General features: G+C 50.5%; 1 protein-coding gene across 2 annotated transcripts; it reads left to right on the top strand.

Annotated features, from left to right (window-relative positions):
- Positions 1-36: 36 nt before the first annotated feature.
- Positions 37-10,194, top strand: Cdhr4 (cadherin related family member 4). Of its 2 annotated transcripts, none has more exons than XM_042666080.1 (19): positions 37-85; positions 1,389-1,573; positions 1,692-1,851; positions 1,931-2,022; positions 3,399-3,509; positions 4,562-4,665; positions 4,787-4,923; positions 5,310-5,493; positions 5,593-5,746; positions 5,993-6,086; positions 6,586-6,792; positions 6,873-7,012; positions 7,249-7,399; positions 7,475-7,695; positions 7,903-8,045; positions 8,766-8,822; positions 8,917-9,004; positions 9,187-9,214; positions 10,132-10,194. In XM_042666080.1, the coding sequence occupies exons 1-19, from the start codon at positions 37-39 to the stop codon at positions 10,179-10,181; spliced, it is 2,355 nt and encodes a 784-aa protein (XP_042522014.1). In that variant the 3' UTR covers positions 10,182-10,194. The 2 variants fall into 2 exon arrangements, with proteins under 2 accessions (XP_042522014.1, XP_042522015.1); XM_042666081.1 differs by having other exon boundaries at positions 9,184-9,214; positions 10,132-10,181.
- The last annotated feature ends 2,257 nt before the right edge of the window (positions 10,195-12,451 follow it).

Below are 12,451 nucleotides of genomic sequence, written 5' to 3'. Positions count from 1 at the left end.
GACAAACAATCTCCTTTACCATCACGCCAGGACATCATGACACTGCTCAAGCTCCTGACGCTTCTTTTTGCTCTGCTTGTCCCTGGTGAGGAGAGGGTGGGTGGAAGAACTCCGTTTTCTTTTGGAATCCTGATGCTTATATAAGCTACTCTGGAGGGCAGGTGTAGAACCTTAGTCAGAAAAGAATTCCTTAGCCAGGCACCAGTGGCTTATACCTGTAATCCTAGCCACCTAGGAGGCTGAGATCTGAGGATTGTGGTTCAAAGCCAGCCCAGAAAAAGAAACTCCACGAGACTTATCTCCAGTTAACTTCTAAAACAATTAGAAGTGGAGGTAATGGCTCAAGTGGTAGAGTGCTAGTCTTGAGTACAAAAGCTCAGGGACAGTGCCCATGCCCTAAGTTCAGTTCATGTCAGTATCAGGACTGGCACAGAGAGGAAAGAAAGAACAGAAAAGGAAAGCAAAGCAAAGCAAAGCAAAAAAAAAAAAGAGTCTGGTGCTAGTGACTCATGCCTGTAATCCTAACTACTCAGGAGGCTGAAATCTGAGGATCAAAGCTTGAAGCCAGCCTGGGTAGAAAAGTCCCCATGAAACTCTTTGTTGTTATTGTTGTTGTTGTTGTTGTTACTGATTGTGGAGTTTGAACTCTGGGCCTGGGAGCTGTCCCTCAGCTCTTCAGCGCTCTACCATTGAGCCACAGCACCACTTGCAGTTTTCTGTTGGTTTATTGGAGATAAGAGTCTCACAGACTTTCCTGCCCAGGCTGGCTTTGAACTTTATTTCTCAGAGCTCAGCCTCCTCAGTAGCTAGAATTACAGTTGTGAGCCGCTGGGGCCAGGCTGAAATTCTTTTTTTTTTTTGGGGGGTCCAGTCGTGGGGCCTGAACTCTGGGCCTGGGCACTGTCCCTCAGCTCTTCAGCTCAAGTCTAGCGCTCTACCACTTGAGCCACAGCGCCACTTCCGGCTTTTTTCTTGCTTATGTGGTGCTGAGGAATCGAACCCAGGGCCTCAGGCATGCAAGACAAGCGCTCTACCACTGAGCCACCTTCCCAGCCCTGGGCTGAAACTCTTATCTCCAATTAGCCACTCAAAAAACCAGAAATGGAACTGTGGTTCAAATGGTAGAGTGCTAGCCTTGAGCAAAAGAGCTCAGGGGCAGTGACTAGACCCTGGGTTCAAGCTCTATTACCCACAAAGAAAGAAAAAGGAGAGCGAGAAAGAGAAAAGAAGGGAGGGAGGGATGGAGGGAGAGAGGGAAGGAAAGAATCCCTAGCTCTTGTTCCCCTCATCTGTGAAATGTTAGCTATGGGGGACAAGGAAGGATCTTGGCTTGCTTGGTCCCAAGATGGAGGGGAGATGCCCCAGCCTGAAATCTCTGATCTTTACAGGCCTCCACAGCCTCCCCTGGTTTACGGATATTTCTGAGCGCCGAGGTCCTGGCACTGTTGTTCAGACATTCTCCTTCAACTGCTCTTCCCACATACCCACCCTGGAGTTGCTTAGCGTGCAGCCAAACACTACCTTCTTCAACCCACCCACCCTGGCTGGGCATCAAGGGAGATATGTGGGCAAGGTAGGGGGTGGGTGGGTCATGGGTCCAATTGGAGATTGTGAGGGATCTAAAGACAGCCCTGAAATTCCCTAAACCAGAGGTGGCATAAGCCTCCCTTGGTACTGTTCCCTTCCTACAGATCATCTTGAGCAGCTCAGCCCGGCTGGATGCCCTGGCCGTCAACCACTATGAGCTGTATTTACGGTACAAATGTGGCAATTATGTGATGGATGGACCCTTTTCTGTGCTGGTGCAGCGGGACCTTGGGATCCAGTGTGTTGGCCGATTTGCTAGCCAAGGTGAGGCTAGAAGCAGCAGGAAGGGAGGTGGGAAGGAATGGCCTGAGTCTAGAACCTTCCTGCCTTCCTTTCTGGTCAGCTGGGGAAATCATTTATGTGCCAGAGACAGTCATACCTGGGGCCCGGCTGTACACACTGCTGCTCCCAGGCCTACAAGGCCAAGGAACCAAGGTGAGCCCAGCCCATGGAACCATGAGCGACAGAATGGCGGGAGTTGGGCTGGGGAAGGGGGGGAAAAGGCAATACGAAAGGGAGAGCAAGCTCAGCCCCTGTCAAGCCTGCCAGAGGGATGCTGCTGCTGAATGTTTGAATGGTACATGTTCTTGAAGAGAGACTCTTATGTGTTTTTGATTGTTTTTGCCAGTCCTGGGGCTTGAACTCAAGGCCTGGGCACTGTCCCTGAGCTGCTTTTGCTCAAATCTAGCTAGCACTCTATCACTTAAGCCACAGCACCACTTCTGGCTTTTTTCCTGTGTTTTTGGTACTGAGTAATCGAACCCAGGGCTTCATGCATGCTAGGCAAGCATTCTACCACTAAACCACCTTCCCAGTCCTGGAGACTCTTAAGCATTGCTAACTCCCATTGACCCTGGTGGTTCCCATAGGGAGCTCTCAGGAGCTAAACTATTCTTTCAATTTCTCCTACATGTTTTGAGTTCTCTATGACAATTTTATATTAATTTCTTAATAATAAAAAAACTGCAGTAGGAAGGAAAAAACCCACATAGCCAGGTGCTAGTGGCTCGTGCCTGTAATCCCTAACTTCTTAGGAGGCTGAGGTGTGAGGATCCAGGTTCAAAGCCAGCCCAGGCAGAAAAATCCATGAGACTCTTATTTCCAATTCATCACTCAAAAGCCAGAAGTGGAGCTGTGGTTCAAGAGAAAGAGTACTACCCTTGAGCAAACAAAGCTAAAGGACAGCACCTAGGCATTGAATTCAAACTCCAGTACTTTAAGGCTGGGAATGTGGCTTAGTGGTAGAGTGCTTGCCTAGCATGCATGAAGCCCTGGGTTCAATTCCTCAGTACCACATACACAGAATTAAGCTGGAAGTAGCACTGTGGCTCAAGTGGTAGAATGCTAGCCTTGAGTAAAAGCAGCTCAGGAACAGCGCCCAGGCCCTGAGTTCAAGCCCCAGGATTAGAGAAAAAAAAATACCCTCACATAGCTTATTTTAAAAGAACCGAGGACCAGAGCTAGGACACATAGTGGAGGATAGATTGTTTGTTTGTTTGTTTTGGGTCCAGTTGTGGGGCCTGAACTCTGGGCCTGGGCACTGTCCCTCAGCTCTTCAGCTCAAGGCTAGCGCTTTACCACTTGAGCCACAACACCACTTCCGGCTTTTTTCTTTCTGCTTATGTGGTGCTGAGGAATCGAACCCAGGGCCTCAGGCATGCAAGGCAAGTGCTCTACCTTCCCAGCCCTAGTGGAGGATAGATTATAGGAGAGTTGAGGGTGATCAGGAGCCTCATGGGTAGTTAAAAATGGATGTTGACAGTGATGCTTGGGATACTGGGATTGGGTTGCTAGTATCTCTGTTCTACCAGATGAACATTACCAGTGCCCAGGACCCTCCATACTTTCCTGGACCTTTTTCCATCAATGAGAGAGGTTGGCTACTGGCACCATCCCAGGGCCTCAAAGGCCAGGCTGAAAAGGTGAGCATAGCGAGGGACCTGGCTATATCTATATATGGATTAAACAGAGATCTCATCTTCTGAAAAATGGTTTGGTTTTTGGTCTCCTCATCATTCTGCCTCTTCCAGACCTGCACCTCCCATCCCTTGCTGACTTGTCCTCTCAGTTTTGCTTGGTTCTGTGCTGGGATCTGAAGTTTCAGAAAAGAGGAAGGGTTCCTAACTTTGTGAAGACATAGGTCCTTTAACAGAAAGGAGAGTGTTTAGGTTAATCACATTTTGGGGGGGTCAGTCCTGGGACTTGAACCCTGGGCCTGGAAGCTGTCCCTCAGCTCTTCAGCTCAAGGCTAGTGCTCTACCACTTGAGCCACAGCGCCACTTCCAGCCTTTTCTGTTTATGTGGTGCTAAGGAATTAAACCCAGGGCCTCATGCATGCAAGGCAAGCACTCTACCACTGAGCCACCTTCCCAGCCCCAGGTTAATCACATTTGAACAAGCAATTCTGGATAAAAATGGCCAATGGGAAGGTCAGACAAGTTCTCTCACAACCTCCATAAGAGCTGGATGAGCAGTGGCTCACACCTGTAATCCTAGCTACTCAGAGGGGCAGCGGACTGAGATCTGAAGATCTGCCAGCCCAGGCAGAAAAGTGAGATTCTTATTGCCAATGAAACAGCAAAAAGCTGAAAGTGGAGCTGTGGCTCAAGTGGTAGAGTGCTATCCTTGAATGAAAAAACTAAGGGACGGCACCTAGGCCACACACACACACACACACACACACACACACACACACACACACACATACATAAGCAATTTTAGTTTTAATGATTGGCTCTTTAGCATTTGTAATCTAATAATTCACACTGTGAATGACTCAGCTCTCACTCTTTCTTGAGTTGTTTGTGACCTAATAGAAGAACTCCTACCCCAGAGGTATAGGCCTCAAAAGAATACTTGTTGCAGAGTGATAGGTCATGAGGGGAGTGAATGGAGGTCCCCCAAGGGAGAATTGGGTTTAAATATAGAGCTGACCACACACCCTGCTTCCTTCCCTGTCCTGTATGAACCACAGGTCTTCCACCTGCAAATCTCAGTGTCGACAGGACAAGGCCAAAGCTGCCAAGGGAGGCTGACCGTTCAAGTTGTCCGTGTTCTTTCTGGCCAGGTCTCCTTTCCGTAAGGCTCCCCATGCCTGGGAAAACGGTGAGGGAGGCAGAATCCACCCGAGAGAATTCAGAGCAGATCCTTCTGGGGTGAGAAGGAGCAAGCAGGGGACAGCGCTCCATTCTTGGTTTAGGCAGGCTGTTCAGAATATCACCATCTTGGAGAATCTGGCCCCTGGCAGTGAAGTGGTTAAAGTCCAGGCCAGGGGCTCGGACTTGCGCTATGAAATCATCTCCCCGATGCCCAGCCCGCTTTACTCCATTGGACGTGGTAAGGAGAGGGTGTGTGTGTGTGTGTGTGTGTGTGTGTGTGTGTGTGTGTGTGTGTGTGTGTGTGTGTGTGTGTGTGTGTGTGTGTGTGTGTGTGTGTGTGTGTGTGTGTGTGTGTGTGTGTGTGTATGCACCCACCCACCCCAGGTGCCTCTGTGCCTGATTCAAAGGTGACTCATTACCCCCACCAGGCATTCCGGAGAAAAGTAGCCAGAAGCTAGTAGGGCTGTGACTGGAACAAGGTTGGGTTGGGAGGCGGGGCTAGAGTGGCCAGAACCAGTGACCTCCTCTTCTGAAGTGATTGAGAAGTAGGAGGAGCCAGTGTGCCTGAAGGGATGGAGCTAGGGGCGAGGCCAAGCACCGTATCACTCTCCCCCCACACCTCAGCAGATGGAGTGATCAGGCTCACCTCGCCTCTGGATTTGACTCGTGCCCCGGGCACAGCCGTCACCAGGCTGCAGGTGAAGGCCTTTGAGCATCACCAGCCTTGGGTGAGCGCAGAACTGGAACTCACTGTGGACGTGCAGTTGGTCAACCAATGGCCCCCACGCTGCCTCCCAGCGCTTTTTGTGTGAGTACCCAGAAACCTTGCCTGGGCTCCTGGGCTTGAAAATCAGTGGGCTCACAGCCAGGCTAGACTCTTATCTTGTCCCCTGCCTCCCTCTTCCAGGACTCAAATCCCTGAGACGGCCCCTGTGGGCACAGTCCTGGGCACCTTTGCTTGCACAGATCCAGATTCGGTGGGCACTAGTCTGGATTACCAGCTGCAGTTCCATAGCCCTCCTGACTCGGCCAGCCTCCGCCTTCATGACAGAGTCCTTGAGGTATATAGCCCCCCACTTCCAGATTCACAAGCAAGGGACTTGGGGCCAAGAAGGATGAGTGGACCCAAGGGTCTGTGGACACTGATACCATGTGGGTGGGGTGGGAATATGGGTGTTGAGCAATCTGCTTTGTAACCTTCAAAAAGAGACCATTGGGATAGACCATCTGTGAATGTTCTGATCTAAGGGAGGTCCAAACTTTCCCAGATCCTGCCTGAGCTTTACCCTCTTGGTCCCTCTGTCAAGGTCAATGCCACACTGGACTGTGATACTCCTGGGACCTGCTTCCAGCATGCAGCTTCCATCCTGGTGATTGATGATGGCCAGCCCCAGATGACCAGTGAGTGACAATACTCAGGCCTGGACATTCTGTCCTCCTTTCCCATTTCCAAGACATAGATGCTTTCCCTTGTTTAGAAAGAGGATGGGATTGTCACTGGTTTAGACTCCAGGGTGTCTCCCTTAGACTTGCCAGTAGAAGAGGGAGGGCTATTGCTTCCCTCCTTCAAGTCCTTTCTCTGAATTCTAGGGCAGGACTATGTTTCTTTCTTCAGAGCCCTAGGGGAGAGCTCATCTGTCATGGGGCTTGAACTCTGGGCCTGGGCACTGTTCCTCAGTTCTTCAGCTCAAGGCGCACACTCTACCACTTGAGCCACAGTGCCACTTCTGGTTTTCTGAGTGGTTTATTGGAGATCAGAGTCTCACAGACTTTCCTGCCTAGGCTGGCTTTGAAACGTGATCTTCAGATCTCAGCCTCTTGCGTAGCTAGGATAACAGGCGTGAGCCACCGGTGCCTGGCCTAGGCCAACTTCTTGGCTTTCATTTCCCTCCCCCCACAGCTGAGGTGCCAGTACTGATGATGGTGACACCCATCAATGAGTTCTCCCCAGCCTGTACCCCACGCACGTTCCGGATTCAAGAGGATGCAAGGCCCCACACTCTGCTGGGCACTGTGGTGGGCGTGGATATGGATTATCCACATAACAGCGTGGAGTACTACATCTCCGGTGGACCCTCTTCCACCTTTGCTGTGGACCATCTCAGTGGTATTTCTGCCCCTCGGCTGGGATGGAGGGATGAGGCTGGAGTTGGCGCTGCAGGCTGAGGTTGTGGTCAACTACTTTAGGGGAGGTTCGCCTCTTGGCACCTTTGGACTATGAGCAACAGAGGGTGCACAGGATCACTATTCTCCTGATTGACCGTGGCCAAGACTGGGACCCCACCTACCGCCGCTCGGGTTCTTGTACCATTACCATTGAGGTTGAGGTAATTAACCTCCCAGGGGCCTTGGAAAGATAAATTGCTCTTCAATCGATTGCTTTCCCTTGATGTGCTTGCTTCTTCCATTGGCTGCTTCGGAGGAGGAGGAACTGGCCATAGATAGTATTAGAGCCCATTGATTGGCGTCTAGGTCATTAGTCATTACCTAATGACTGTTGTAGAAGGAAACGGGGTATTGGAGTTCAAGGAGTGGCCTTTCTGATCCAGTGGCCTTTCTACAGGATGTGAATGACCATACCCCAGAATGTGAACCTCCATTTCAAGAGCTCACCATCTACACCCCGCTGGGACGTAGCATGGAGGTGACCAAGGTGTCGTGTCAGATTCCCCAGGAACCACAGCGCCTGGCCTTTGCCTACAGCATTGTGGGAGGTGAGGACCATTGGGCTGTATGTAGTTGAGGGGGCTGGTTAGTGGTATCTCCATCTCCTGTCACTCTGCTTTCAGGGAATACCCAGAACCGATTTAGGTTGCAAGGGGCCAGCTTGGTGTATGATGATACTCTGTTGGGACCTCCTTGGCTGGACCAGCCGTGTACCTACTGGCTATTGATTCACGTGGCTGATGCAGGCAATTCCATCCACCACCTCAGCACTACAGTCACCATTATTGTGCATCTAATTCCCCAGAGGGTCAGCACAGAGGCCACCAGCACCCACAGAAACACAGTAAGGGGGAGGAGAAGATCTTGAAGGGTGAGAACATTTAGTTTGTTGGCGGGGGAGATGGGGTTGCTGTGGAATGATGGGGGAAGGCTGCAGTTAGAGAACCTGGCAACATAGAAGAGCAAATCTAGAATGGGGGGGCGTGGCCCAACCCACGGATGGTCAAATGATTTTGGCAAGGCAATAATGAGACTGTGGTCTTCATTCCAGGTGTCTTCAACGATGGCACCCATGCTTGTGACAGACATAGAAGTTTATTGGCAGCCGGAGCCCTGGTTTGTGGGGGTGCTGACAGCAACTGGTGCCTTGCTTCTCTTGACTCTGGGCTGGCTCCTCAGCAAGTTCCTCCAGGGGTAGGGCTCCTATCTCTGTGCTCCTTACCTTCCCCAGCCCATCTCTAGACACTGGCTGCCATAGATGGTGTCGCCAAGATTTGATGACAATACCCAAGTTGACTGATGTGGAAGAGGGCTGCTGCTGTCCCTCCAGAGGTCTTCAGATTAGAGTCAGAGAGACTGGAAGTGGTCTCCAGGGTTGCTGGAGTCCAGTCTTGGGTATGGATGGCTCAAGGTTTGAGGCAATTGGGCCTGGGGCATTTATTCTTGCTCCTGATGCCTTCCCTTCCACTGAAACCTGCCTTTCTGCTGTAGGCTAAATGCCTACAGAGCTCGGCCCAGTGGAAGGGATGATAAAAATGTGGGCATTGGCCAGGCACCGGTGGCTCACGCCTGTCATCCTAGCTTCTGAGGAGGCTGAGATCTGAGGATCACAGTTTAAAGCCAGACTGGGCAGGAAAGTCCATGAGACTCTTATCTCTAATGAACCACTAGAAAACTGGAAGTGGTGCTGTGGGTCAAGTGGGAGAGCTCTCGCCTTGAGCTGAAGAGCTGAGGGACAGCACCCAGGCCCAGAGTTCAAGCCTCACGACCAACCCCCCCCCCCCAAAAAAAATGTGGGCATCACATATACATACCAACTATCCCCACCATAAAGGGACAGTTGAAATGGCACTAGTTCCTGGTGTCAGCTGGGCTGCCGCCTTTACTGTTTGGTTCCTCCTCCTGGGATTTTAGGTTGACCCAAGTACTGCAGGCACCAAGCAAACCAACTCAGACTCTGTTGTTAAACAGGTCAGTCTCTTTTGCCTACCTCTATGCCTAAGAGTCCACTGTTTTAGCCTGGGTCCCAAAGGCTTTGTCCTATTCTGTTCCTACTTTGCCCCAGCATCCAAGGAAATAAAGGATCCAAAGAGGGGTTCATGGATATACCAAGGATGGAGATGTCTCAGGAAAACAGTAGTGTCACGAACTTGGTATGTGTCAACTTCCCCTCCCAAAGTGGGCACCGAGGTATTCCCCTCCTCTGCCAAGCCCACCCCCTTGCCTGTGGTAGTATCCACATCAGCACTATCATGATAAAGGCAGGAGGCGCCTAGTTCCTTCCATCTGCTCCCTGTGGATACACAGGGTTTAACTCTCTCATTTTTCTCAGCAGCATTATGATGGCAGAGCACAAGATGCACGTGAGTCTCAAACCATTTTCTACTTGTGTCCTCACCCCTTCCTTCTCTCCTGTCCCTGTCTCATTATTTCTTCCTACTATCAAGTAGCTACCTTGTCACTGAATGGGATACGTTCTTACTCCCACCTACCTTTAAGGCAATGTGTGTCTAGGGCCAACAGGTAACTCAGGCCTGGTTTGGTTCCTGTCTACATGGGAAGTGGAATGGTGGTGAAGGGAGAGCCCTTCAGATATTTCCTGCATCACGTTTGTGTGTGTGTGTGTGTGTGTGTGTGTGTATGTGTGTTTGGGTTTGAACTCAGGGCCTGGGCATTATGCATTATTCCTTAGCTTTCCCCACTGAAGGCTGACCCTCTGTCACTTGAGCCAAACCTCCACTTCCATCCAGCCATTTACTGGTTAATTGGATCCAAGAGTCTCACAGACTTGTCTAACCTGACTGGCTTCCAATTGTGATATTCAGATCTCAGCCTCCTGAGTAGCTAGGATTACAGGTGTGAGCCACTCACACTCAACTAAATGGCCCACTTTTATTTCCCAGTGAATCTCAGGACCCAGCTGCTTGTATTGCCCAGAACTGCATCATTGGCAACCAGTGTGAGCCTGTGTTCTGGCCCATAGGCCCACGGCCACTGGTGCCTGACAGGGTGTTTAGTTTTAAAGAACCAAAGAAGCTTTTGATGCATTTGAGCCTGTCTTCAGAATATTTACTGAGGAGAAATGGAGGGGATGGGTTGAATCTCTGCAGACGGGAGGATTGCTCGGAGGGAAGTTTTGCTGAAGGCAGAAATTGTGTTCTTGTATGTCTTTCCCTCCCGCTCTCTCCACCCTTCTTCCTTTCCTCTCTTCTTCCCCCCCCTTCCTTCTCCCCTGCTCCTCCCCACCCCCATTCCCTCTCCTCCCATCTTTTGGGTTCAGGTACTGGCAGAGATTACCTGTTCAACACACACACAGGAGTCCGGCGCTAGATCTGAAGCTCAGCCACAATTTCACTCACTAATGTGTGGGATTTCTTTTTCACATGACTAGGGGTTTGTTTTCAAATTGATTTAATAATAAACAAAATTGCAAACAGAAAAATCCCAGCCTAGTAATCTAATCTGTGTGTAGGAGAAGCTCCTAGATCTGTGCTTCCTTATTCTTCCTCCGAGAAAGTTTTATCTTGTTGGCACACCCTAGGGAACAGTAAGAGTTATTTTTTTTTCTTCGAAGAAGCACTGTATTATACTCTGACTGGCAATGATTGACATTCGGCAGAGATTAAAGACTATTATCTTTGTCAGTGACACAGTGAGCCTCTAGTTGTCCTGTTCGCTTGGAGGCTACCTGCTTCTTTGTAACACCACGAGGTACCAGTAGCTCACACCTATAATTCTAGCTACTAAGGAGGCTGAGATCTGTGGATCAAGGTGTGAAGCCAGCACAGGCAAACAAATCTGAGAGACTCTGATCTCCAATTAATCAGAAAAAAGCTAGAACTAGAAGCGTGGCTCAAGTGGTAGGGAATCAGCTGTGAGCTAGAGTCTGAGATCCTGAGTTGAAGCCACAGTCCTGGAATACGTAAGAGGACACTAGTAACTTTGTTAAGAGTCCCACCAACCTTCATGACAGTTTGACAACTAGTGGTACAAGTTTTATTGGGAAGGATCTAGAGCTCTTGTATTGATTTGAGTAGTAGATAGACTTGATCTGTGCACAGATGATCTTGGGATTGCTGGAAGCTTCCTTCTGAGGTCATTTCTTCCTGATTTCATTCTTTCGAATTCCTTAGTGCTCAGCTCTCCCTGTGCTCATTGAGCTATTAAGTAAGGTGGCTTACAGCAACTGGTCTGATGGTGTGTAATGCTGACTTCCCTTCCCATGCCTGGCCTGACATCAAGTTCAGGTTGTCAGCCCTCAGGAGGACCTGATGCCTGGGTAAAGGTTGCCTTTAGCATGCTATCCTTGTTATCTAAATTCTCAAGTCTTTGCCCCTTGGTCAGATCTGTGAGCCTGAGTCCTCTCAGGGCAGTGGACAACTTCCCTTCCTGAACTAGTTATGGTCTTCTAGGCTCAGAGAAGAAATGGAATGCCTTCTGTGGCAAAAACTTTTCTTCCTTTGCAATGGTCTCATTACGTAGACCAGATTGGTCTTGAACTTCACATCCTCCTGCCTCAGCCTTCCTAGTGTTGGAATTATAACCCACTACACTTGGCAGGTGGGGAAAAAAAACCACCCAAAACTTCTTAACGGGGCTATCACTAAAGCTAGTATTAGAGTAGATTTCAAGTTCAAACACCTCAAAAGTGCCTGTGCATAGATTTTAGCCTGTTGTAAGGGCTCATTAAATCTACATTTCTGAGCAGCTCAGCTTTGATTCTCATTTCACAGGTGAGGAAACCCAAGTTCAGAGAGGTAGTTAAGCCTGCAAATTCTCAAAGAGTTAGCCAGCAGGGGCATCTGGATGTGAGCTCAAGCCACGTGACTGCAATTGGCGTGGCTCTGCAGAACATGGATGATAACCACCTTGATAGTCAATCCACTTTGGGGACAGGTGGGGATAGTTCAGGGCAAAAGATGCCATCAAAGAAACTCAAGGCAAGATTCTTTGGGGGCAGAGAAAAGGGAGCATCCGCTGTGTGCCAGGCATCCCCTGCCAGAACAAGCATGGGGCAAAGGGCCTGAGGCCCAAAGCTGCAGATCGGGATCAGCGAGGGGCGGAAGATGCCAGGAAGAGGCTCTGGACACTCTGGGGCTAGTAAGGAGGAGGTTCGAGACCCAGTTACCTCCACTTCCAGGGACTGAGTTGACCTTGGCCAGGCCTCTCTTCTGCGCACCCCAATGAATGAGGGTCAACCCTAAGGGTGAGAGACAAAGAAAGTCAATAGATCTCACGGCTGGCTAAATGGGCGCGCCAGGGTGACAAGCCGTTGCGGGCTGGGCACCAGCGAGCTACGCAGACCCGTGAAGCCAAGGGCGCGCGCGCGCGGGCCTGCGTGTAACCAAGCCGAAGCTGCGCCGCCGCCCGCACACTCCAAGAACGCGGCGCATGCGCCAACCCGTGCCGTCACAGTCACGTGCCCCGGGCATTCGGCACGGGGCGTGAGAGGCAGGCTGTGACTGACGGACCAACTGACCTGTCCGTGGGAAGCGGTCCTCCAGGATTCGGGAGAAGCAGCTGTTGATTGGGGAATCCCCTCAGTCGGGGGCGGGTTCTTTGCCGTCCTGGTTACTATGACGCCCGGCCCCCGCCCCCTC

The sequence above is a fragment of the Dipodomys spectabilis genome, unplaced genomic scaffold, assembly GCF_019054845.1.
Source record: "Dipodomys spectabilis isolate Male_0828 unplaced genomic scaffold, ASM1905484v1 ptg000360l, whole genome shotgun sequence".
NCBI classification, from domain to species: domain Eukaryota; kingdom Metazoa; phylum Chordata; class Mammalia; order Rodentia; family Heteromyidae; genus Dipodomys; species Dipodomys spectabilis.
Note: the sequence above shows the minus strand (reverse complement) of the source record. Positions and strands in the feature narration are given on the sequence as shown.